The 26,553-nt window shown below is 41.3% G+C and overlaps 2 protein-coding genes across 14 annotated transcripts in view; both read left to right on the plus strand.

Moving 5' to 3' along the window:
• The window catches only part of IFT74 (intraflagellar transport 74), a 60,988-nt gene extending 59,113 nt beyond the window's left edge, over positions 1-1,875 (plus strand). For all 4 annotated transcript variants that reach the window (XM_073345555.2, XM_073345556.2, XM_073345554.2 and 1 more), the window contains one exon: positions 1,760-1,875. In XM_073345555.2, the coding sequence (XP_073201656.1) occupies positions 1,760-1,875 (116 nt within the window). The remainder of the gene's footprint in view (positions 1-1,759) is intronic.
• A 7-nt stretch (positions 1,876-1,882) lies between these two features.
• Positions 1,883-26,553, plus strand: part of TEK (TEK receptor tyrosine kinase) — a 91,981-nt gene continuing 67,310 nt past the window's right edge. For 6 of the 10 annotated variants that reach the window (XM_073345544.2, XM_073345545.2, XM_073345546.2 and 3 more), the window contains exon 1: positions 9,602-10,229. In XM_073345544.2, the coding sequence (XP_073201645.1) occupies positions 10,178-10,229 (52 nt within the window). In that variant the 5' untranslated portion in view covers positions 9,602-10,177. Of the gene's footprint in view, positions 1,966-5,417; positions 5,488-6,840; positions 6,947-9,599; positions 10,230-26,553 lie in introns of those variants that run through there. The other 4 variants (XM_078852941.1, XM_078852942.1, XR_013635848.1 and 1 more) reach the window with 4 other exon arrangements.

Consider the following 26,553-nt stretch of genomic DNA (forward strand, 5'->3'; position numbering starts at 1 on the left):
ATTCAAATTATTGTGTGGAGAAAAATTGTGATTACCATTAAACTCAATTATTTTTTAAAAAACCTGATATGCAGTAAAATGATACCTCAGTGAACCATGTGCTTGCTTTCTGTGCTTGAATACAATCGATAAAGGATTAGTTTCCAATAAAGTTTAATTCTCCTTCATATACAAGATCTAAATATTATTACTGATGACAATTACCTCTGCAGATGCCTACTGTGAAATTAAGTTCCCTACCACATGGCAATGGCTCCTATTTTTGTTTTCCCCTGTGCTTCCCGTTGTTCTTAGGATGTCCTCCTAAGGAGTAGAATCAGGTTGAACCAAGAAACCCCCAGACTAATAGAGGAGTGCCTGCTTTGCTCATGGGCAAAGGACATTATGATCTCCTGTACTGACAGGTGAGAGAACTTCTGCTGGTGGGCTTAGACCCAGAAGAGCCTCCCAGCACAACATGGCTGGTCATTCCCTGATCAGATCCCGGGACTTCTTAGGCTAAGATCCAGAAGAGCCTCCTGTCATTACATGATTGGGTTTGGGATCCTTTCCTCCACAGGGATATTTTGTCAAGACAAGAAATCTTGGACCCTGACACCTTTAACCATCTGCCATGGAAGAAAGAAGCTAACTATCAGGAAACGTCCAAATGCAAAATTAAAAAAACCACATGCAAACCTCTAACTATAACCTTACTGCTAGAAACTGCTTCTAAGTCAGACAGTATACCAAGTGTCCAAGCACAGATCCCAAAACAAAGAGGGATTGAGTTTCCTGTTTGCTCGGCCTGACAGACAGAGAAGGAACAGTTGTCAGAATAGGGGCTTTTATATCCTTGGTTCTGGAATGCTGGGATATGCCCACCCTCCCACAACAGTTAACTGCTTTGAAATGGATTCATTCACCATGTGACAGTGAGTACAGTCTCCCAGCATGGACCTGCAGAAGCAATACATTTAGAGAATAAAAGATACTTCAGTAACTTTTCCAGCACATTTTGGACTTGTCTAAACAGTGCTCAGAACAGCTATGTAGATGTTCAGGCTTGAGCTGAAAGGATGGAGGGAGACGGGCTTCAGAGCCTGAGCTCCAACCTGCGCTGCAATATCTACACAGCTGTTTTTAGCACCATAGCATGAGCCCAAGTCTGTTGACCTGGCCTCTGAGACTTGGTGCTTCTCACTGTGTAGACGCACCCTAAGTGGCTTGTGTGGACCCCGCTGGCGCACACACAAAGTTCCCTAGTGTGCGTTAATGAAGTGCTGTTTGAAACACTAGAGCCTAGAGGCTGCTGCTCACTGTAATCTACCCGCAATGCTCAATACACTAGTGGGCACTAGAATTTATATTCCTTTTCATGGGCCAACGCACCTCATAGACGAGGGAGGGAGGGATAGCTCAGTGGTTTGAGCACTAGCCTGCTAAACCCAGGGTTGTGAGTTCAATCCTTAAGGGGGCCATTTAGGGATCTGGGGCAAAAATTGGGGATTGGTCCTTCTTTGAGCAGGGGGTTGGACTAGATGACCTCCTTAGGTCCCTTCCAACCCTGATATTCTGTGATTCTATGTAGCCCTTATTGTGATACAATGGCTAACCTGTTAAAGCAGCGTAGTTCTTTAGATACAAGTGGTGCTTTTCCGTTATCTGCAAGCCTTGACAATTTTTCTAGAAGGAGACTTCTTGTAATCTAATTCCCTTATGATCTCTAATTAGGTTAGTATTTTTCTTACTAGTTGCTGTCCTTAACTCTTTTAATCAGTCATAGCAACAAAAAGTCAGGAGAGTGACTACCAGCCAGTAATGAAGAACGTGAGTAAGCAGATTGCAGAATATAACAAAACTCTCATAGAGGCTTTACAGAACACCAGGAACTGAACCCAGGCGCTTCCTTCCTGCTCCAGTGGACCAACAATAGGAGATGTCCACAAGCACTGCAGGACTCTGAACTGCTGAGCTGAAAGCACAGTAGGTGCATTCAAAAAATTCCTCCAAGTTCCTGAGAGAGTAGTGGTTTCAGCAGTTTTCTTCATTTTAAATATAGATAATATCTCTGAAAGCTTTAAAGCCAGAAAAGACATTTAAAGTGAGCCCACTGGATACCCATTCTGGATATGAAAATATAGTTTGCTCTACAAAGTTAACTATTTGGGGCCCAACCCTGCAAACCTTACTCAAGCAAAACCATTGGGGATCAGTACTGTAATCATTACTCAGGCAAACCACACATAGAAAAGAATGGGAATTTTGCCTCAGTCAGGACTGAACATTTGGCCCTTTGTTGTTGGTAAACAATTGTCTTAAACCTAATGAAGATAGCAGACCAGATCCTCAGCTGGTGTGAATCAGCATAGCTCTCCCACACCAGCCGAGGAAACAAAATGTAGGGCTAATGCATTTTAAGGCTCTTTCATTGTATTTTCATTTCTGTAAAAGACAATATAATTACTAGAGCATCTCATTATTAAATGTGATATTTGGTTAAGGTTATTATATAAGGAGAAATGTATAGTGGAGATTCTAATAAAAACTTAGCTAAGGAAAGTTTTTTTTCTCCATGCTGACTTTGTGTAGTTTTGTTTTTCACCAATAAAGAAATAAAAAACGAAAGTTATTCATAATTCTTCTTTTTCTGAAGATGATGTCTTGTAGGATTCTCTGTCTCAAGTTTCATGCCCCCCTGTCATGTCACAGCAACAAGCAGCTCCAATGTGATCAGAAGAATGTGTGAAATAGAGAATTCTATGTGGCTATATCTGTCAGTACTTTTTTAATCCTATTTTTTACTGTTAAATTATTCTGTATGGTTTGGACTGAAGGCATTCCAGGATCCCTTAAAATAACAACAACATTGCTGTTGTTACTTCCCTTAGTTATTTTCTTCTTTTCCTACCTACAGTATAATTATCTATTTCTTATTACCTTTCCCCCACCTGGGAGGTCAAGTTAGTCAGGCTGTTTCCTGGCCAGCCAAAAGCAGGTACTGTAGCTTGCAGAGAGCTAAATGTAGACAAGGCTCCTGGTCAGACTCGGCTGATCTTTTATCAAAAACAGCAGAGGCGGGGTTAGTAATTATTCTGCTGTCACAGAATAGGAAGGAATCCAAAGGAAGAGTTAAAGACCCTGTCACTTGCGCCTTATAAAACTAGCCTGGATAGAGAATTACGAAATATGCCATGGGCATGGCATGACCTAATTAGGTCTTTTCCGTTTCTTAATGTCTCTGAATCTGTGACTAAACATGTTATCTTCAGCATGAAGGAAAGTTACACGAGAAGATTCTTGGAAGGACCATGGTTTCCAAATTCAGCTCAGTAAATGCTCCTGTTCTCTGTATTTATTATTTATAATATTTAGACAACATGACAGAACAGGATTTCTATAAACCAAAATCTGTTATCTAGGGGAAATTCCCACTAATGTCTCTTCCTTCCTCTCAGAGTTTCAGCTCTTCCAGTGGCACTTATTTTGTTAAACAGGGTGGGAAAGTTCCCAGGCCTTTGTTTTGTCCTTCACAGGACTTCTATCATAAACAGACACTGGCTCGAGTACTATATTCTTATTTTGTTTTCCATGAAGCTCTTCTGATTGTCATCTCCTGAGGACCTCCCCTTCATATCTTCTTTTAACACCTTATCCTCAAGGCCCTGGTCTCCTCATATTTGACATACTGCTTCCATAACTAATCCCTGATGACTGAAGAAGAAAAGAATTGAACCTGTTGGCTCCTGCATGCAGGGGCAGAGCACTATCCATTAGGTCACGACTTCTCAATTCTTTTTATTTTTCCCAAATGAGGTTTTTAGATAAAGTATCAAATGCAGAAGAGGTGAGCAAACAGCACACCAAAACAATCCTGTTTAAACCATCAAAATGTAATTTCAGCAGGACAGGTTCTCTCTCTGGGGATGTCCATAAGGGTCTGGTACTAAATTCAAATCTACCTTTATGTGAGGCTTTCACAGTGAGAGCACACTAGGTAGCAGCAGATAAACAGACAATGGAATTGACATTTTAAACCTTTTCTGCTTTTCCAAAAGACAGGCCATAACATTCTGGAGAAGTATGGGTAGCTCAGATGTAAAAATACCTGCTGCTCAAAGGCAACATGGGCTTTGAAGACTCCACCACTATTGTGGTACTGTAGCTGTGATTCTGGCCTGTGCCCATCCTGATTGACGGTGCATAGCAGTGAAGCTGATGGGCCTCCCTTTGGCAACTATTCTGTACCTGTACCATGCATGGAGACGGGTCCAGAAGGTCTTGCCCTGTTCTTTCCTCAGTGTCTGTCCAATGCTGCATGCCCCTTGCTCTGGGGCTGTAATATTGTCTCCAGGGAAGCAATATTTCTGCTGCTGAAGGAAGGTCTTATTGGTCTTATTGCTGCTGCTCATGGTGAGCACATGGTTTTTTTTTTTTTTTTTAAATCAGCTACTTTCTCTCCTGGCTCTCCCAAGCTCAGGAAGACGATACATGTTGGCCTGATGAGCACTACCAACATAAACATGTAATCTTGGGAGACCAAGTACATCTGCACAAAACAAGTTCTCTCTGAACGTTCCTGCAAACAAAAACTGCTCATACCAATGTTTGCAGAGAAGCGAACAAAAAAGGGTGCAAACAGGGCTGAATCAAAATGCATGCTAAAAGTTGCACATTGTTCAAGAATATATTTTCCTCCCTACTTACACAATCTGGCTGGATTTGGACCAGTGGCAAAGACATAGAAGGCCCCATACTGTTAGCATTCTGTTGGGGCAGATTTGGTATCTTTGTGTGAGCCTTTTGTTTAGTTCTAGTCACGTGTAACAATCATTCCAGTCAGAACACGGATTCTTTCTCATTTCTTCCTATTCTACCTGCCAGTGGTTATTAATCTAATAGCTTCTCAACTCATGTTTTTTAATGTTGGCATGCTTTGTTTTAAGGACCATGAGATGGTTAATTTCCAAGTTAAAGTCCCTTTCAATAAACTTCTGTGGTAAAATGCCTAAGAATAAAAAGTCCAAGTAATTAGATCTTAATTTTAAGAGAGAGGTCTCGATGAGGCAGATGGAGAAAGAAAAATAATCTCTTAGTAGTTTGTGGGGGGAGGACATCAAGGTGACCCCTTTAAAACAACAAACTAGCAACAACAACAAAAAATACCACACACAAAATTGGAGATCCCTTTGTAAGAATCTGATATGAGTGGATTCCTTGGAAGTACGTTTTTTTCTCGCTGATAAGCTGTCGGGGGGGGGGGGGGAGGGTGGATGTTGCAATGGGTAGAAAAAGTTGGATTCAGAAATGAACAAATCAGAATGAACTTAATACAATACAGTCCAAAGATGATACTAGCCTTCTGCAGGCCTTTCTCCTTAGATAGAGAGATGTACGTTCTCTGAAATAGCTTCCTTTCTCTTTCTTTCCCCATTTAGGCTTGTATGTGGATTTGGGACGTATGAAAGGACTGCCCTGGAGACAAGTGCTGTGTTATCCAGAGAACAGGTACAGTGACAGGTGTACAAGGTACTCAGCACAGTGCCAGATCAGACCTTCAATGAGTAGTGTTATGTCAACGCCGGTTAATATGAGGGTTGTCTTAACATGTGTCATGAAAGGTTACGTTGTTCACTGATTTTAAACTAATTTTACAGCCTCACTTTACGCACACATGTATGGTGCTTGCTGATTAATAAATTAGACACAAATTACATGTAAATCAATAGCCATCCCCAGTTGAGCCTGGTTGAAAAGGGGGGCTGCCAGCCTGTTTAATACCTGTATTAAATTGCTTGTTTAAAATGTATATAATGCCTTTTGTCTGGCAAAAAAAAATTTCCCTGGAACCTAACCACCCCCATTTACATTAATTCTTATGTGGAAATTGGATTCGCTTAACGTTGTTTCACTTAAAGTCGCATTTTTCAGGAACATAACTACAATGTTAAGTGAGGAGTTACTGTACTAAGGTGGCAGTTTTATCTGTGAAATGTTTGGGAGCAGACAGACAATTTGGGGCAGAAGAAAGCTTTGTAATTTCTCAAAACAAGTTAGCATTTGGTTGTAACCCCATTTTAAAAGGTGTTCCCTCCTCAGGCTGAGGACCTAGGGCAAAATCTTCTCCCTACTTCCCAGCTTAGGCGCCAACTTCCTCTCTACCCAGGGGGTGCTCGACCCCTGCTCCCACTCCACCCAAGCCACCACCACCGCCTCTTTCTGCCCCCTCCCTCAAGAGCCCCTCATCCCCTGCTCTTCGCCCTCCCTCCCAGCACCTCCTGCACACGGTAGAAAAGCTGATTGCGGCCGGCAGGAGGTGCTGGGATGGAGAAAAAGGAGTTGATCAGCGGGGTCGCCGGTGAGCAAGAGGTGCTGGGGGGGTGAGGGGGAGCTTGGCTGCCGGTGAGTACAAATTTTTTTTGTGGGTGCTCCAGCCCTGGCAGCATAGCTGGGCAATGGCTACTACTTCAGCCAAATGGCTGGAATAGTGACCCCTAAGCTACCCTTTGCAATGGGTCAGGACAAACATATTAATAAAGTGGAAGATCTCTGATCTTGCCAGTAAACAATCTCCACCCTCAGCACATCATCACACAGAGAATCCTATAGAAGCTTCATTTCCCACCCCTCGCCGCCCCTGCACAGATAAGCCACACTGGTTCTGCTGCAAGATAGCTTGTCACACCACAGAAGAGAGAGCAGGATTTTACTCCATGACTGGGAAACCATCCATAGGCCATATAGGCCAGATCTTGAAGCCAACAGAACTACTTTGACTTGCACCAGCTCAGGATCTGACCCTATAGGTTATGCTGGTATAAGAGGGAAAGAACAGACTTGCACCAAAGCAATTTCTTTTAGATTTTAGGTGGAAGACTGCTTAGTGAAAACAGCTTTCAACTGGAAGGACATGGCTATCCCACTCAGACTGAGATCTTTGATAAATCAGTTTAAAACGAGGGACAAGGTAACCTACTTCTACCAATATAGACATTTTTGAAAGCTAATGTGAGTAATAAATGAAATTTGGGGATAAAAAAACATGCAAAAGTTATTTTGATGCATCCATGGTGATAAACAATGGGGCAACATGTATAATGCAATGTCTTTAATGCCCTGATTCAGCAAAGCACTTGAGCACATGCTTACCTTTGATTTCAGTGGCAGTTAAGCACATCAACAGACAGGATCTGTAAATGCTTCTCTAAATAGGGATGGACTTGAACTCAAGCACATGCATAATTGCTCTGCTGAATCAGGACCAATATCTGCAGGTATTTCACAGAATAACTATTGTTGTATTTTAAAAACTTAAACTGAAATATACCAGATTTACAGGTCAGAATGTTAGCATCGGTATCTTGGTTAGATTCTAACTTGGCTAGTTACATTCTTCCCTGGCAGTTTCAGTTGGATACAATATTCTTTGCTTGCTGTTCTAAATTACCACATAGTGTTGCTGTATGCTGTTAAATAGTTGACATGCTTCACCCCAGAGATGGTTACATTTCAGTGACAGAATGATCAGTGGGCATTACCTAATGCTTCAGAGGAAAGTGAATTACCCTTATAATGGACCTATCCAATTATGCATGCTGTATTATAATCATGATCACCATACTTAGCCCTTATGTAGTACTTTATATCTACTAAGTGCCTTACAAATGGGGAGAGGATGGAATTCCCTCCTGATCTTGGCAATGATCAGTTTGTGCCCTGAAGAATGAGATTTGGTTATTTTAGCTTGAAATAAGCTACAGACCAATGGTAACTTCATTCAGGAGTCAGGACCTGGGTGAAATGGCTTAAAACACAGAGCACATTGACAAAGTAGACCAAAAAAAGAGAGATTATTATTTATATTATTACCATATTACCATATCTCCTTGTAGCAATCATTATGGACCATGACCCCGCTGTGCTAGATGCTGTACATACAAAGAACAAAACATGGTCCATGCCCCCAAAGAGTTTACAATGTAAGCATGAGCCAACAGATGACAGACAGGAGTACAAGGAAACAGTGAGACAATAAATTAGGCAGTGTTCCTGCTAGTGATGGGTTCAATGCACAGCATTTTGACTTGCAACCAGACTTCAAAAACCCTAGTGTTTGAGGGTGTTTAGGGTTGGGATTTTGGTTCAGCTTATTTATTATAACAGAAGGGCCTTTTGTAAATAGTGGATCTGGATTCGGACTTCAGACATCCACAGAGTTTGGTGGGTTTGGGTTTTGGTGCAAGCCCATCTTTGATTTTTTCCTCTTTAATAAGGAACTTTATCCTCTAGAGCAGAATGAATTTTAATACAGGGTGGGCCAAACATAATCAGCTGTATCGGGGATTTGGGGTATAGGCCAGTGTAAGGGGCTGTTAGTATTAGCTTATGAACTACTGGTTGGTGAAGGAAGTGAGCTGATTCTATTGCATTTTGAAATGTTAAATAATCGGCAGGTGCTCAGAGATTGGCCTGTGCACTTTTTATTATTCTAAATAAAAAGAAAATAAATAATTAAACAAATAACTTCCTGTATGATGAGGATATTCAAACCAGGAATTCAAAGACTGGGGAGTGTTTGCTGGCTAGTCGGTACTTTTGTAAAGTCTGACAAACAATTGGAGTCTGTGTGTGAACAAAAGGGATGTACTTCAGGTTTGTGAGTAAAGGGAATGATGCAGTGTACCTCTGTGTCCATGCAGCACTGAAGGACCCTCAAAGACGGACTTTAGTGGCACACAAGCCTTGTTCTGGGTCACTGCACACAGGGAGTTGCACCCTAGGTCTGTATTTATTGTTTTGATGGGGGAACATAAATGATTCTAGGGAAACAACTTCTGAGCCAGCCCGCTGCAAGTTAAACATGTGACGTGCGCAAATTCTGCCTACATTTCTAGACATCTGGGAACCTCTTGCAGAGCACATCCTGGGACCCAATCCTACTCCCATTGAAATCAATGGGAATTTTCCTAATGTCTTCAGATGGAAGCAGAATCAGCCCCGTAACTCACTTCCCAGAGGAGACTGAGAACTGATATCTCTGTTCTTCTTGAAGTGTCATTCTGGGTGTTTTTACCCATGAAAGCTTATGCTCAAATAAATCTGTTAGTCTTTAAGGTGCCACTGGACTCCTTGTTGATGCTGGGTGTTGGCAAGACTACAGTGTCTCCTAATACAATAACCTGGGTTTATTTCTAGTCAAGTGGTTGTAAATAGGATTGTTCTTTATTTGCAATTATATTGATTTGTCTGAGTGCCACCTCTCCACTTGTATGATTAATTTTCCTCTATTCATGTGGTTTTACATTCTAGGTTTTTATCTTGTTTATTCTTTGTGCAGTTAACTTTGCTCCCAGGCCTCTCGAGTGCTGTGGCATTTAGGTTCCACTGAAGTCAAAACAAATCTTGTTGTGATTTATTATGACATCAAATTTTCTGAGTCTGTTTCCAGTCTTGGAATGAAAAAAAAATAATTTCCAGTAACATACATGAAGTAATGGGGCGGTTTGCTAGAGAGCTCTGGGCTTTGGTTTGTATCGGATTTGATGTGTTGTTTTGTTAGGGTTCTCCTTAATGTTTGTATTGTAGATGCCTTGCAGTAAGCATCTTCTGAGTGGATTGATTAAATAAATAAATGAAAGACTATTGCCTCCTGAAAGCCCTCCACTGAAATGCTGAAGCGTAAAGTGACCTCTGGAGCAATTAGCAGATCTGTAGTTTGAGCAGAGGGTGGGATGACAATTTCCACATGCTGTACATAGGTGGAGAGCTTGTTATTTGCACTATTCCGCCTATTGGAGGATGCCACTATTGTTCCTGACATTGCTGACCATGACCTGTTGCTGGTTCTCTGACAGCAATCCGCTGCCTCTCGAACAGCCCCAGATAAGTGTTATGATGTATTGCTAGATGGACAGGGTTTGCAGTGCCTCACGGTCCTGTTGATACAAAATGCCTTTAAGATCCTGCCTTTCCCATCCTAATCTACAAAGGAAACAGGAAAAAGGAACTTAAACTCCCTGTACTCAGACAGCAATGAGACTGTTGTAGCCTGCTCCAGCACTGCAATTTCTTGCCTCTGACTTGTAAACAAGAGTCCTCGTACCATGCAAGTGAAGAGTAACCAAGGTCTACCCCACTGAAAGGATAATCCCAACCCCATGAGCTGCTGTGGAAACTGGATGGATGTATTTCGGAAAGCATGGACTCTTTAGCACATTTAATTCTCTGTGGATTCAGCCTGATGATTTCAGGTAAGACTTTGCTTTAGTTACTGAGCTAGCATTGCCGAGGTGCCGTGGCTTTACTGTTTCTCGCGCAATGTACAGACAAAAGGGCCTGATCCTAAAATCCAAACTGCTGAGGTATCCTTCCTAGCATAATTCTCACATTGACTTCAGTGGGATTATTTACATAAGTAAGGATCTCTCATGTTGGGCGAAGGTAGCAGGATGATACTCTGATTCTTTGTCAGAGGGTGGCTGAATGCATTTGGGATCTGTAGCTAAATCTTTTTTAATCTAGCTGCTGTTTGTTCACACTTACAAATGCTACAGTGTGGATTCCTCTGCTGAGCCAGTTAACTTTTTCTCTGAGCCAGTTGTTTGGAAATGATCACCACATGGTTTTTTTGTAAAATCTGTTCTAAATGTTGACTCTTACTGTCCACCTCACAAATATAGAGGTGAAACACAAGCTAACTGGTAAAAATCTGATATGTGTTCTATCTAGTATTTATTTTTAGCTAGTCTCTTCCAGCTGCTGAGTCTAGAAACTAATTATTGAACATTGAAGCTTGAATAATATGCATTAAATACAGTGGATTGGTTCATTACAGACACTGTTTAAAAACAAGTCTGACTCAACAATATTACTACCCGACATCATTTGCTTGTCTAAATAGTACAAATTGTAAGGTATGGATTTCCCATACCTGGTAAATGTATATTTATGATTTTATTAATGCAAAGTTTATTTCATAGCATTAAGAGCCTTAAGGGTCAGAGATGCTTTACTCGAATACGCATTTTTCTGATAGGTTTCAGAATAGCAGCCGTGTTAGTCTGTATCCGCAAAAAGAAAAGGAGTACTTGTGGCACCTTAGAGACTAACAAATTTATCTGAGCATAAGCTTTCATGAGCTACAGTTCACTTCATCAGATATCTTCTTTGCATGTGGTTCTCTCTCAGCATTGAAGTATATGCTCACACCACTAGTGTCTCCCTCTGACCTGTTTCTAGGCAATCTCTTCAGTGTAAGATACAACACATGAACTTGATAAACCTAGAGATGGGCCTCAAACCATCTTTTCTATTCATCCCTGAAAGTGTAGCTTCGGATCTAATTTTTCTGGCTCCAGGCCATCTCGAGATAAAATGGAATGTGCTATATAGCTGCAGACTGCTACAGTAAGAGACAGAAGGTAGTAACAAAAGAAAACAGAATTTTTCACTGCAGTATAACTTATTCTACAATCTCTTGTTCTTAATGGGTTACAAAAATGTTCAGAAGTACAATGAATGGTCAATAAAAGGGTTTGGGGTTTTGAGGGTTTTTTAAGTATCTGGAAAGGTCTGTGGCTATCTGCAGGCCAAAAAGTTTACATAAAATGTGGTGAGTGTGTGTATGTATTGTTATATAATTATTGCTGCATTAGGTTGTATATTTGTATTCCTCTTTTGTGATGTGGATTGCTTGCTTGTTGTAGATGTATAGTGATGTATAGCTTCACAGATTAGCAATAAACATGGACAGTGTGCTCATTTGAGTTTGGCATTGAAGAGCTGCCAGTCACAGCCCTTTCCACAGGACTTGACCAGTTAGGTGTGTATTTTAGTCACACCCATCTCAATAGATCTGTCAGCTTTCCCGCTTTTGTTCAAGTGTGATATCATGTTTCCTGGGGCCAGTGGTGGAAGACAATGCTAATCCCCTTTCCTCTAGATATAACAGGCGGAGTTCAGGAAAGCAGTATTGACATTCCCTAAGCAGGGGAGACATTAAAGTCAATGCAACTGGCAGACTGTGAACTGACTTAACCTTGTCCCAAATAGTTGTGGGCTTTTGTGGGTGTGCTGCTGGGTAGGCGCAAAACTACTCCACCCTTGTTCCAAGGTGGGGACCATCCCTCTGGGCTTGACTCCTGGTTACATTAAATGCCCTGTAATTTCCTTTACTTCATCATCATCAACAGCCAAAAGACTTGATTCCCAAAGATGCTGTTGAAGTGAGATATAATATAATGAATGCCTCTCTCCAACAGTACACAATCCAAAGTACATCTCCATTGCACTGCAAAAGGGACAGGTTTAATGCTAGTGATAAACGTGAAGCAAAACCAGGAATGTGAACACTCTTGCCTTCTGTGGAGGTTCTGTTCTACGCTTTGCATGTGGCCCTTAGCATCATGATGGGCTAAACCAAAGCCCTGGATCAAAACCCCCCTGACATTTATGGATGTTTGGATTCAATTCCCAACTTCATGGCTTGAGCCCATCTCAGTTTAATTCAGAATGGGAACAGTTTTCACTGCTCTCATCTTCATTTTAAAGGACCGAGGAGGGATGTAATTAGGAATAAACATTATAACTTGTTCTTAGGCCTGTTAACAGGATTCTGAACCAGACTGGGAACTTATTTACAGTCTCTCACACTGGGCTTCAGCAATGTTAGTGTCTGAGCCTCATTTTAACAGCTGTGAGCCTGGAAAAGTCAACAGCAATTAAAAACAAGTTCTAATACATTTTGCCAACTATTGTGGGTGGGAAGCTTATGCATTTTCAGACTACTAGCATGAGCAACATGTGTGAAGATTTGCTTTCTACCAAGCATGAGACAATCCAGAGGGTTCCTAAAACTTCTAGGGTTATTTTTGTTGATTTTTATTTCAATCCATATATGATGAAAAATGACCTTCAAAGGCTTTGAGCAAAAGCATCTTTACAGCATAACTATAATTCAGAGAGAGAGAGAGAGAGAGAGAGAGTGTGTGTATAAAGCTAAACAAATATAATCAAAACTGTATTACAAACCATATTGTACCAGGGTTTCTGGTTCCTCCTCCCCGGGAGTGGGTGAGTTACGGTGTCTAACAATTCTTTCGGTCTGCAGCACTTAGATTAGTTACAGCGAGTGGTGGCACAGTGTCCTGGTTCTTTTCTAGTGGCTCCAGCCGTTTCTTCAAAATGTAAACGTTGTCAGAGTGCGCAGAATTTAAACTCTTTGTCACAGCTAATCTAGAAGTTATGGCTTTGATGCAGAAATCATGGGGTAAAATGCTGTGACCTTCTGGAAAGCAGTACTTTTGTACAATAGGTCAATCTAGATGATTGTAATGGTCTCTTCTGGCTGTAAAATCTATGAATCTATGGCTTTGGGTTTTTTATTAAGTTTGTAGGTATTTGTGTGCAAAGAAAACCTTGCAAATGTGATGTGCTGCACAACTGTCTGACCCTGCAAATAGACAGTTTGAAACAACAGCCCTAACCACAGGCTGCACTCAGCCCACAACCTAAGGGTGGCTCTGTGTCACCTTGGTAGCTATACAGTGCCGCTGTGTGCCCACGGTTGGTGTAAGTTAGAGTTATTCTGATAAGAGGAGTTCCCGCAGCTAAGAATAGCTAGAGCATGGAGGCATTGGGCCAGGCCTAAACCCATCAAATCCATAAGAGTGAAGTGAAATCCCATGATAATCCGAATGAGACGGACATATTGTGTCATGAGTAGAGCTAGTCAGAATATTGTAACTGAAATTACATTTTGGTAAAATTGCTGATTCATTGAAGTTGAAACATATTGCAGGGATGTATCAGTCGCCATGATGTTTTCTTCAGGAAAGTTTGGGTCAAAGAAAGAGAGACTGATTATAGCTTGGTGATTAGGGCCTGAGATGTGGAATATTCAAGTTCCTCCTCTGCTTGATTTATAGTGGTCTGGGATGAAAAACTCTGCTCTGAATCAAGTAGAGCAGGGACTTGAATTTGGGTCTACCAGGCCCGTGCCCTACCCACACACAAAAGAATTTCATTGTGATTCACTGTGATTACAATGAAGCTCACTGGAAAGTGACAGGCTGGAGTGCAGGATCTGCAATGAACCAGTTAAAACACGTGTAACTGTTCAAGTATACATTTGTGATACCCATCCTCCAGTTAAGTCTGATAAATCTGTCCCAAACTCAGCAAATACATTAACATTTGCAAGATAAGGGTCAAACAGAGAGAAAAGAGCAAGCTCACCAAAAAGGGCTGTATAATTCACCAACATATTTGCAAATCTGTTTTTTCATTATCCACTCAGCTCTAGTTAATGACCAAAGTTTACAGTTTAAAAACTGAAATAATTTCAACCATGGGTTTTCTTTTTCACCATGTATTCTGTTTGTTTACTTTTTGCATTTTATTTAGCCTGGAGGGTGAAATTACACTGGGTCAATTTCAGTTTCAGTTTCCAGCAAGTCTCTCTTCTGGTTCTCATGTGCCAGCAGAATGCAGTTGTGTTCACGTTTCTGACAATGAAAACCAGTGTGTGCATCTGAAACAACTGTTTTCCTAGGCTTTTCTCTTTTCATGTTGTGGAAACATTTGTATTCTCTCTAGGTTGTGTACTCCCACCCTTTATTTTTTGAAAACTGAAATGTGGGACCTGAGTCTCAATTTATACCAGTGTTTCTTTGAAAATCAATTTAGATTAGTTTTTCCATCAGCTTAAGAGATCACACAGATAACCAGTAAAATAGACTAAAGTGTATTGGAAGCCAAGGGATTGATTCTCCTCTTATGTCAGTTTTAGACTAGGATAATAACTGGATTAACTTTATGGGAGCTCCTCCTGAATTACACCAGAGCAAATGGGATGAGAATCAGACCCACTATGTACAAGTGACACATCATTCACCTTAACTTTCTTCATCGCTGGTTTCAAAATGAGACTGTCAGCAATGGCAAATTGCTGATCCACTTTTCACCACAAAGCAAATACTGTTTAATGGTTCAGGCTCCCATCCAAGTCCCTCCCTTACTATTGGTAGAAGAACTCATCTTCTGCGAGGGTATCTTTATCATCACCACCATGTTAGCTTATAAAACCCAACAGAGGATAACACCAAGCTCCTCCTGTTTCAAGAACAAGTCTTCAGTGTTGTGTTAGATATACGCAGTCCCACAGAATCTGGGCATTAGCAGTATATGAGATTCATGCTTTACAGAGAGCAGGCACATAATTGTCTTGGGCTAGGTGAATGAATAAGAAGAAAGCAGAACAAGGGAATCAACTGATGTCTATATTTTAAATTCTAAGTTCTTAAATCAGTGGGACTCTTTCCATTGACTATAGTCAGGCTTCAAGTTTTGTTCCTTACTGCTATTTATCAGCGAAAGCTTTAATTTTATTATTTCTGGGTGTTAAGTGGCAGAGACGGGCTTGAACAATAACGTATTTACAATGATGTATCAGCTTTGTCTTTCTGCTGCAGCTGAGCTTTCAAGGGGGTAGTTAATTTGGTGGGCGGCAGTTTGGTCTTCAGGTTACTGCATTGGATGGGGACTCTGAAGACATGGGTTCCCATCCTGGCTATATCAATGGCTTACTGAATGACCTTGGACAAGGCATTTTGCCTCGGTTTACCCCTCTCTGCAGTGGAGATGATGACTTTTATTTACCTTTGTGAAGTGCTTTGAGATCATTTGATCAAAAGAGCCAGTGATTATTGCCTAGAGCTAGGACAAGAAGTCATGCACTTAATCTGCAGCAAGGGAGATTTAGATTAGACAGTAGAAAGTTTTTCCTAACTATAAGGGTAGTTAAGCACGGGAATAGTCTTCTAAGGGAGGTTGTGAAATCCCTGTCATTGGAGGTTTTTAAGAACAGGTTGGACAAACACCTGCCAGGGATGGCCTACATTTGCTTGGTCCTGCCTCAGTACCGGGGGCTGGATGTGATAATAACTCGACGTCCCTTCCAGCCCTACATTTCTATGTTTATTATTATGAACGGAACTCAGATGCAAGAATTTGACTACATTTGGGAAAGTACCTGGTCATTGTTATCTTTTAGTCACCAAAAACATTTGGCATTTTTCATGGCATCAGTGGACTTTGGATTCCATAAGATGGACTCTGGACACTCGAGCCCATAACATTCAGCAAATACTTTAAATTAAAAATAAAAAAGAAGGGAGAACTGTTTATCATGAACCTGCACTTATGGCCCAATTCCACAACCCTTATTTATGTCAGAAATTCTTACAATTCACTTCAACCACTCCCACTAGTTAAGGAGATCTGAAATTTTGAAATTGAAAATTTTGATAAAACTTTTTGTCAACATTTCAAATTTTGTCAACCATAGAATCATAGAAATGTAGGGCTGGAAGGGACCTTGAGAAGTCATCAAGTCCAGCCCCATCTGCTGAGGCAGGACCAAGTTAAACAGTCCATCCCTGACAGGCATTTGTGTAACCTATCAATAACACTCCCCTCCCTCCCAAAAATAACAGGATGGTGTCCCTTTCCTCTGTTTGCCAGAAACTGGAAATGGGCAACAGGGAATGGAGCACATGATGGTTGCCTATTCTGTTCATTCCCTCTGGGGCACCTGGCATTGGCCACTGCCGGAAGACAGGATACTGGGCTAGATGGACCTTTGGTCTGACCCAGGATGGCCATTCTTATGTTCTTATGAATTTTTTGTGAAAATCTGGATCCATTTTTTAACCAGCTCTATTAGGAAAGATTGTTCTATTCTTGTAAGTAAGTGTGGCAGGATTAGGTCCATAACTGGTTCGTTGCTTTGTGAGACCCAATGAAATTATAACTGTAAATTTCAGTATTGATTAATTTAGTACTGTACTTATAATAATAAATAAAATACTGTTCTTCATTTTAAAGATTTGTTAGAGGAGCTGTCAGGTTTGATTACCTTCTTTAACAACATTGCCAAAATGATAGACTTCTTGGTTTCTAACTAGATTTCGTAGTACTACTAATAATAAAAATTTGTTTAGAGCCACCAAAGTGCCAATATACTCTTTTCTGTACAATACACAAAAATAAAGATGGCCCAGATTGCTTTCAATCTAAAACATAGACACCCTGAAAAATCCAGAGGTGCAGGAGACTTAGTGGTTAGTGTTTGTTTTAGATGATAAACTCAGTTTTGTGGGCTTCATAGATGAAGTGTTTTTTTAAAGGGACTTGAAAGAAGTGAGGTTGATGCCTTGGCCAACTGGGCTGTCTGTTTTCAATATACTCTAAATTAGTCTTAAACCCCATAGTTACATAATGTCATATAACAAATACACAGCATAAGGCCCTACATTGAACTGCTAATGTGTCATGCTCTCTGTCCTGAGGATGAAGGCCAAGTACAGACTCCAGCTATCCTGTTGCTAGGATGTCCATTTGGCTTATATTCATATCCCCAGGTGGGTCATGAGAAAAACTAATTTAATTTCCCAACAACAGCAAAAGCCTGTATAAATCCAGCCTAAACTGGGATTTATTACATTATAGGCTCCGTTTAATGACACTGTTTCTACCCATGATGATAAAAGGGTTTGATGTGTGTACTGAAGTGATTCTTTGGATACGTTTCCACCTCCCCAAAGGTTGAAGAAGGGTTTTCCACTACAAGGCAGGAGGGTGGTAATTGGAACAATCAGATTACCACTATAATAATACTGGCATTTCTGCAAGTTCCACCAGAAGATATTAACTTAGTTTACATACAAATACAAATGAAGTCAATCTCACAACACACCCCACTCTCATCTCATTGTACAGTTGGGGAAACTGAGTCACAGAAAGGTGAAGTGACTTGCCCAGGAAGCTTGTGGCAAAGCGAGGAATCTAATCCAGCTCTCTCTACACTTCCATGGCTGTGTTTTAATCATGAGATCTGTTCCAAGCTCCTGTTTTATGTGCAAGAATCTAAGCTTTAATTTAAGAAAAATAAGTTTCTAGTCTGCACTGAGAGTGGCATCTCAAGAGGGTAGAACTTATTTTGTGGGTTTATTTTTTCCCCATTCAGTCCCTGGTTCAGACTGCAGTCCAGATCCTGGGTGATGTTCAGTGCTCTCAACTCCCGTTGAAGTTCAGTGACAACTGAGGGTGTTGAGCATCTCACCGGAGCAGCTTAGCACTTCAGGAGAGGCTTCTTTCTGTCTATCCACAGTGCAGGAGGAAATGCAGGTTCATGTAGGCCCCAGGTACACACAGACATTGCCCACATCCCTAAGGATATTTCAAGAACCACAGCCAATAAAAGTTACATGTAATGAGTTAGTGCCAGCTGTTTTAAAATGGTTGTTGACAGCTGTAAGACTAGGATTGTGATCCTGACCCCAATGGAGGCAATGGGAGTTTTGCCACTGATTGCAGCGGGGCCTGATTTTGTACTAGGCACTGCAGTCATGTTACCTGAATCCATTTGAAAATTATTTCAGGATATGGCCAATTTTCCTTTCCCAGAGAGGAAATTTTCTGCCAGTGCTTCCTGAGCAGCTACTTCCTGCCTCCAATTTCTCCTTGGAGGAAAGGAGTTAATTGTTTTTGAAGTGTGGAGAAATCCAGCCTACTTGGTCTCCATGTGCTGAGCACAGCCCTCAAAGGCAACTTTCCCTATAAAAACAACAAAGACCTCCACCTCAACAGAGTACAGGGGCCAAAAGAAACAAGGGGATCGACTTAACATCAGGGGGAAGAATGAAAAAACAGGGCAGGGGTGGGCCATAGGGTCAAAGCAAGACATCCAGAAAGGGTTACCAAGCAGGGAACAGTAGACAGCGCCCACTGCTCCATGAAGGGATTGAAGGAATCAGTGAATGCTTCCTGGAAGAAATCTGCCAGGAGATGGGATCGAAATAGGCTGCACAGTAACAAAGTAACCCAGAGCACCAGGGAAGTTCCTGGGCCTTGATTCCTCGTCCACTCCTTTACTGGACGGATGCTGCATGGTATTCACATATCCACCTCTCTCTTGGTATAGCTCTTGTTATTTCTCTGCTATGCTCAGAATTCAAAGGGGATCTGCTTTTGATGCTGAGCATTTCCAACTCCTAATTACTGTTGTTAATAATGAATCCTAAAATTCAGATTCCTATCCTAACAAGCTCTTTTCCTTCCGCCCTCCCGCTGCTTCCTTTCTTCCCTGTTTCTCGCATTGCTTCATCATAATACTAATGAATAAGAAGTTAATGCACTTAGATAGCACTTTACATATTCAAAGCACTGTACAAACATCATCCAGTTCTCAGATATGTGGTTGGGTTTTTTGTTTCCTCGGAGCTCTCTGTTGGTCTGGCTGGCACAGCTACTTTGAGTGACTGCTCTTAGGAAGGAAAGCTAGGGACTCCATTCTTAAGGTTATCAGCAAATTTTTCGAAGTGCTCTCACATCCCCACGCATACTCACATTGTCTTGGAAATTGCCATCCCTCATTGGGATCCAGGGGAGGTTAGGGGTGCAAATTTTGATTATTGAGTCAAGGGGTTCCGTTCCAGAGGTACATTGCCAAGAAATAAAAGACTTGTCATTACATTTATCCCATTCTTATGATATTTTTTGCACATAGCTGTGGCTCAAACTATGGCACTAATCTCCCCCAAACAGATCACCAGATCAAGTTTAACCTCAGCTAGTGTCTGGGGCAGTAATATTTAACAAATGATTAGGGAGGCTTTCTAGGTCTGCGAATTGGCATGCATCTGGGATGAGTGCCAGAGAATTCCTCTGAGCCATCTCTTCCAGTTACTCCTGACTGAGCCTTGTGGTGCACAGTGATGTGTGCACACCCACTGATAGCACTTACTGGAGCAATAGCACGGCACAGAGGACTGGCGGGTACATGGCAGTGTGTGAATGGCATTGCAAAGGAGGAGTTTTGGTGGACACTTAGAAAATGCAAGGGGTTGTGAGGAGAGTGTACATGACTCCCACATTTGGGGAAGCTGGGCGTGAGTGCTGGAAGCTTCCTAGAAGTGGGGGGGCACTGACCCCAAGACCATGGCCCTGCCCCCTCCCCCACTGCTGCTCGGCCTCCTCCCCCGAGGCCCTAGCCACATGCCACCCCCATTGCACCCCAGGCCCTGCTCTGCCCCTTCCCTGAGGCTCTCCCCTACCCTTTCCTCCCCTTATCGGAGCTCCCCCACCTGTCACCTTTTCCCCCTCCCCACAGATCCCTCCTTCTTTTCCTCATCCCATAAAGTCATCCCTCCCCACCCGGAGAGGTTAGAGAGGCATGAGCAGTGCGCGGGGGGAACCTCGGGGGAAGAGGCGGAGTGTGGATGGAAAGAGGAACATCGCGGGTGGGGCCACAAGGGAAGAGAACAAGAGGGAGTGGGGCCTCGGGGCAGAGCAGGGGTGTGGCTATGGCCCAGGCATCCTTTCGGCCTCCAAAGGGTGGTTCACTGCATCCTGTTTGGGGCAGTTTAGCCTCCCCTTGCCTTAGATTAGTTGTGCTCAAGTGGAGTTGTGCTGAGCACACAGAACTCTCTGTCTCTACATTGGCAATTGCCGTCTCCACAGAGGTAAAGTGTGTGTGATGGGGGGTGGGAGGATACAGTGGAACAGACATGACTTTAACTCTGTATTTCCTTGTTAGCGGAGGATTAAGTTTAGCCCCACTCCCTGTTCTGGAAGGGCACAAGGCAGCACTGGGCAGCCACAATTCTGTGTCAATAGTCTTTTGGCAGGGAATTCGCTGGAAGTTACACCTCCCATTTCCAGTGTTCACCGCCTGCGGGTGCCTCCTTTTCCCAAACCCCCTTTGCATACACAGCAAATTGCCTTCCTGCAGAGGTCAGTCCTACAAGGAGAGGGGCAGGAGTCAAAGGATTTTTTCAAGGAAGCACAGGGGATCTTCACTGATAGAGAGAAAAGCTGTTTCCTGTCTGTGTTTGTGTTCTCAGAGAGCTAAATCCTTCAGTTACAGGTTGGGCAAAACTCCCATTGACTTCAAGGTTTAGTTTTGCCTGAGTTTTGCCAGACTAAGGAGCGGGAGTTCCTCTTGAATAAGAATATCAGGATTTGGCCATGAGAGGCTGGAAAGCAGGGGTGCTGTAGGCAGTTGGCTTGCAGCAGAAATCTACTGTATCAGCACTTTCTCCTAGGGGTTGTCTGTATGGTTAGATAGAACACAGCAAGCTGGGTTATAAATCTACCTTGCACTAGCCTGCTGCGCTCTAACACAGTGGCTCTCAACCTTTCCAGACTGCTGTACCCCTTTTAGGAGTCTGATGTGTCTTGCTTACCCCAAGTTTTACCTCACTTAAAAACTGCTTGCTTACAAAACCAGACCTAAAAATACAAAAGTGTCACAGCCACACTATTCCTGAAAAAGAGCTGACTTTCATTTGTACCGTTACAGTTATAAAATACATCGATGGGAATATGAATATTGTACTTACATTTCAGTGTAGGGTGTATAGAGCAGTATAAACAAGTCATTGTCTGTATGGCATTTTAGTTTGAACGGACTTTGCTAGTGCTTTTTATGTGGCCTATTGTAAAAGTAGGCAAATATCCAGATGAACTGATGTACCCCCTGGAAGACCTCTGCATACCACCAGGGGTACATGTACCCTTGGTTGAGACCTACTGTTCTAATGGACTGTGTGGACTCTGCTGCTGGGCACGAAAAGTTCCCTAGTGCACTGTGACCCACTCCAGTTTCAACACGCACTAGTGCATCGCAGCTGGGGCCACACAGACACTTAGTGTGCTGCAAGCTAGTACAAAGTAGATTTATACCGCAGTTTACTGAGCACTAACTGTTCATATAGACAAGCCCTAAATCTAAGGGGACTAAGGTCTGATCCTTTGCCCCTTGGAGAAATCAGATGTCTTTCTATTACTTCAGTGGTTTTTAGTTCAAGCCCTAAAGGTCCAGTCCCATAGATGCTGAAGCCAGTGGGAGTTGAGGGAGCTATTCTCCTCCCAGGAGATGCTCAACCCCTTGCAGGATCAGGCCTTCATTGGGACTGTCTATCTAAAGGTGCAGGTTTCATTAGCGCAGAAATTAAATAATATTGAAAAATAGGTTAAAAAGAACAAACATGGGAAAAGAAAATTTTATAAAGCAGAAACTGTTTAGTAAGCACATGATAAAAATAGAAAGGCAGGTTAAAAAGAAATATTTAAAATATTAAATATAAGAGCAGGTTAAGAAAGAAACATTTAGAAACATTAAATAATATTGAAAAATAAGTTAAAAAAGAACACACCTGGCAAAAAAAAACGGGGAATTTACTAAAGCAGCGACTGTTTAGTAAGCACATGGTAACAAGTATAAAGGGAGGTTAATAGAAAAGCATTTGAACTATTACATACAAGGATAGATTCAGAAAAGAACATTTAAGAAGAGTTAAATAAAAGAGAAACATATAAAGATAGGTTAAAAGAGAGAACCGGGCAAGAAAAGGGAAAAGAAAGCCCTTTTGCAAAGGGCAAAGATAGACAGCACGTGGTTGAGTCAGAGAGAAAGAGTGAGAGAGAGAGAGAGATCTTACCCTTCCAACTGTTCCTGGGGAAAGAGGTAACTTCCCAGGTTCAGAACCCCTCAGGCTAGTTATCTCCATCTTTGGATCGGACCACTCAGATGCTGTTCTACAGCTGCGTCATAGAATACATTTTCCTGAACCAATCCTATAGTCCCAAGAGTTTTAAACAAGAGCCATCTCCTTTAGCTGCCTTATTCTTATCTAAAAAAACAGACCTCAAGCATCTTTCCTGCCATGTAGCCCTTTTACATAGGTGCTTCAATAAAGGTGAAAACTATAAGACCTTAGTAACAAACAATTTTTAGAGTAACCTTGGTTATTTTTTAATGAAGACAATCTGAAGTTGCAGCAAAGCCTCTGTTAGCTAAAACAGCCTCTGTAAACCAGTGGTTCAGAGATAAGAAGGCTGCTTCTTCCCCCACTTTTTAACAAATGCAAGTGAAAGTTATATTAAGTTTTGAAAAGGAATAAACTCTTTAAAAGACAAGCCTATGTGAAGACAGAGCCCTTTATTTAACCTTTCTATGTGTGTTTCAATTAAAAAAAAAAAAAAGAGCATGCAGAAACACCCCAGAGTGAAAATCACAGAACCTTAGTAACAGCTATTTTATATTCCCCTTATTCTGTAATCCAGTGGATCAGAGAGAAGTTTATTTTCCTCCCCACTTTTTAACAAATCCATGCAAAAGTTATATTAAGCTTTCATTTTCTTAGGACTTTTAGATTTAAGTATGAATTTTTCTGTTGCATTATCAGAATGTCTTTGTTTTCAAATGTTTGCATCCTGTGTGCTGAGACACAGGTTCCAGCTCCTGTGTTTTGTTTTGGGTCCATAGATTTTATTAAAACAATACATCACAGACTGGAGCTATGGCTTTCTCTACATTTTACAAACAGATAAGACTAATTAGGCTAGCCAGTGATCCATGCACTGTAGTCTGCCTTAGCGATGCTGTATGGGTCACCCCTTCAGTTTGCTTGTTTTTTCACACAGACTTTTTTCCTAAGTTTTGAAAGGCTGTTAAAGTTTTAACAAAGGGTGAGATTGCATCGAAAGACACTTTGTGAAAGTTATAACAAGTATTTTATTCCATTTACTGATTGTAAAAGACAAAAACTGTCTCTTTGTGACTGCATGAAGCTCAGAGATAGCCTACCTGAAGAACATCTTTCCCCCCATACTTTTAACACTTGCTAAACATACAGTATTTCATTATATAAAGGTTTTTTTTTTTAACATTTAACATGAAAATACAGCATTGACTGAGATGTAACAGAACATGATCTTTTTTAAGGATATTCTGTATGCAGTGAGGCCTATTTGAAGCATTATGTTTGTTTTAAAGTTTAACATGAAAAAGCAGTATTAACAAAACAACACCACTCTTAGGGATATTTTGTAGTTTAGTGAACTTAAAAAGGCTTAAGATACTAGCCTATCCTTTTAAAAATAGTGTTTTTAAAGTATCAAAACAGCAACTGGCTGTTTGAATATGAAAACTGGCAATTGAGGGGAGTTTACATATGTGTTTTAATTAACAAAAAAAATAAACAAGACTGCTTTTTAAAGTTTGGATTTATACAAAAAACACAAGAAAAAAATTACCTTATGTAAAAAAAAGTTAGCTGTTTTTTTTTTTTTACCAGAGTTAAGGAGTCTGCCCTCCTCTCTCTCTCTCTCACACACACACACCCCTTCCTACCCCCCCCCCCTTTTTCTTTTCTAATGTTTTTTAAAATCTAAACCGAGGACAAATTTTTTTTAAAAAAAGCCACAGTCACAGAGATCAGGCCATGGGGGTAAGAAAGCTGTCCTGAGTTTTAGGGGGAATGCCGATAACTCTTTTAGTGAAACTGTTTTGTAGGCAGCCATTCTGTGTTAGTTGTTATGCTTTAGCATGGGCAAGCATTTGTCATTCAGAAGCACTTTCCCACTTTATGAGGTATTATCTCCGCCATCCTGTATCCTATCAGAAATATTAACAAAAACTTAAAGATACTTTGTAGAAGGGCCTGCAAAGCAACAATTACAATTTTGTTTATCATTACCTTGTCTAAGCCCCTAGAGAATATTTTTTGGTTTTTTTATAAAACACTTTTATGCAAACTGTAACCCTAGATGATGTAGAGCATTAAATAATATGAAAAAGTAGATGAGAGACCTGAGACATTATTGAAATCAGAGGGGTCCTGATCAAGTCCTAATGCAGAAGGCCTGGGGTGGAAAATGAAAAGTTACAGCCAAAGTGTAAGAAGGTATGATTTAAAAGGGGTTCTGCAGCTGCTTTGCAATGGTTCAGATGCCCCAACAGCCTATATACCTTGTGCACAACATACAATATGATGGGGGCTAATTTAGCTACAACTAATCAGGAGACAGATCTTGGAATCATCGTGGCTGGTTCTCTGAAGACGTCCACGCAGTGCGCAGCAGCAGTCAAAAAAGCAAACTGGATGTTAGGAGTAATTAAAAAAGTGATAGAGAATAAGATGGAGAATATCTTATTGCCCTTATATAAATCCATGGTATGCCCACATCTTGAATACTGCGTACAGATATGATCCCCTCATCTCAAAAAAGATATACTGGCATTGGAAAAGGTTCAGAAAAGGCAACTAAAATGATTAGGGGTTTGGAACGGGTCACATATGAGGAGAGATTAAAGAGACTAGCTTGGAAAAGACGAGACTAAGGGGGATTTGATAGAGGTCTATAAAATCATGAGTGGTGTGGAGAAAGTGAATAAGGAAAAGTTATTTACTTGTTCCCATAATATAAGAACTAGGGGCCACCAAATGAAATTAATGGGTAGCAGGTTTAAAACAAATAAAAGGAAGTTCTTCTTAACTCAGTGCACAGTCAGCCTGTGGAACTCCTTGCCTGAGGAGGTTGTGAAGGCTAGGACTATAACAGGGTTTAAAAGAGAACTGGATAAATTCATGGAGGTTAAGTCCATTAATGGCTATTAGCCAGGATGGGTAAGGAAAGGTGTCCCTAGCCTCTGTTTGTCAGAGGGTGGAGATGCATGGCAGGAGAGAGATCACTTGATCATTACCTGTTAGGTTCGCTCTCTCTGGGGCACCTGGCATTGGCCACTGTCTGTATACAGGATACTGGGCTGGATGGACCTTTGGTCTGACCCAGTATAGCCTTTCTTATGTTCTTATGTCTCTACGTGGGCTTGATCCAAAAGGCTCTAGCCAACCGAGCACCGGTGACTGTGTCTCTGCCAACCATCCCTTGATCGTTCTTACATACAACATATCTGTGCCTTGTCTCCGTACAGCCCTTTGTTTGAATCATTTGGGTTCTCCTGGCTGGAGTCTCAAACAAATCTTGGCCCAGCGATCTGGCCTAGTGTTTCTCCACCACATCATTTTTGCATGTATAGGCATTGTTAGCTATCCCTGTTTCCCCGCTCCCGTGACCCATCTCAAACACGGTTTGCCACAACAGTGCATTTGTTTCTTCACATCCCATAGCAGTGACCGTTTCACGTCTCTTCTTGAGAGGCTTGACTGCCGGTGTTGGCTAGGGCCTTCTAGGTGCAGCCATCTTTAATCATCAGACACTGTTTTTACTAACAGTGGCTTTGCTGAAAAAGCATGTTGCTTCAAATTGTCCTTATTTAAAAATGACCAAAGTTAGTCTAAAACATAGAGGGAAACTTTTTTATCACTATAATTTACTTTTATAAACAGGTTCTTTGTGTTTTTAACCCTGGAATGTTTCTTCATGCTAATTTTTTATTGAAACACATATGTAAAAGAGCTAAATAGAGAAATGTGTCTTCGTATAGGCTTGTCTTTTAAAGTGTTTGTTCCTTTACAAGACTTAATATAACTTTCACCTCTATTTGTTAAAAAGTGGGGGACCAAGCAATCTTCTTCTCTCTGATCCACTGGCTTACAAATGCTGTTTTTGCTAATAGTAGTTTTGCTGAAAAAGCATGCTGCTTCAAATTGTCCTTAGTAAAAAAATGACCAATGTTAGGCTAAAACATAGGGGGAAACGTTTTTATCACTATAATTTATTTTTATAAACAGGTTCTCTGTGTTTTTAACCCTGGGATGTTTCTGC

The sequence above is a fragment of the Lepidochelys kempii genome, chromosome 5, assembly GCF_965140285.1.
Source record: "Lepidochelys kempii isolate rLepKem1 chromosome 5, rLepKem1.hap1, whole genome shotgun sequence".
Taxonomy (NCBI): domain Eukaryota; kingdom Metazoa; phylum Chordata; order Testudines; family Cheloniidae; genus Lepidochelys; species Lepidochelys kempii.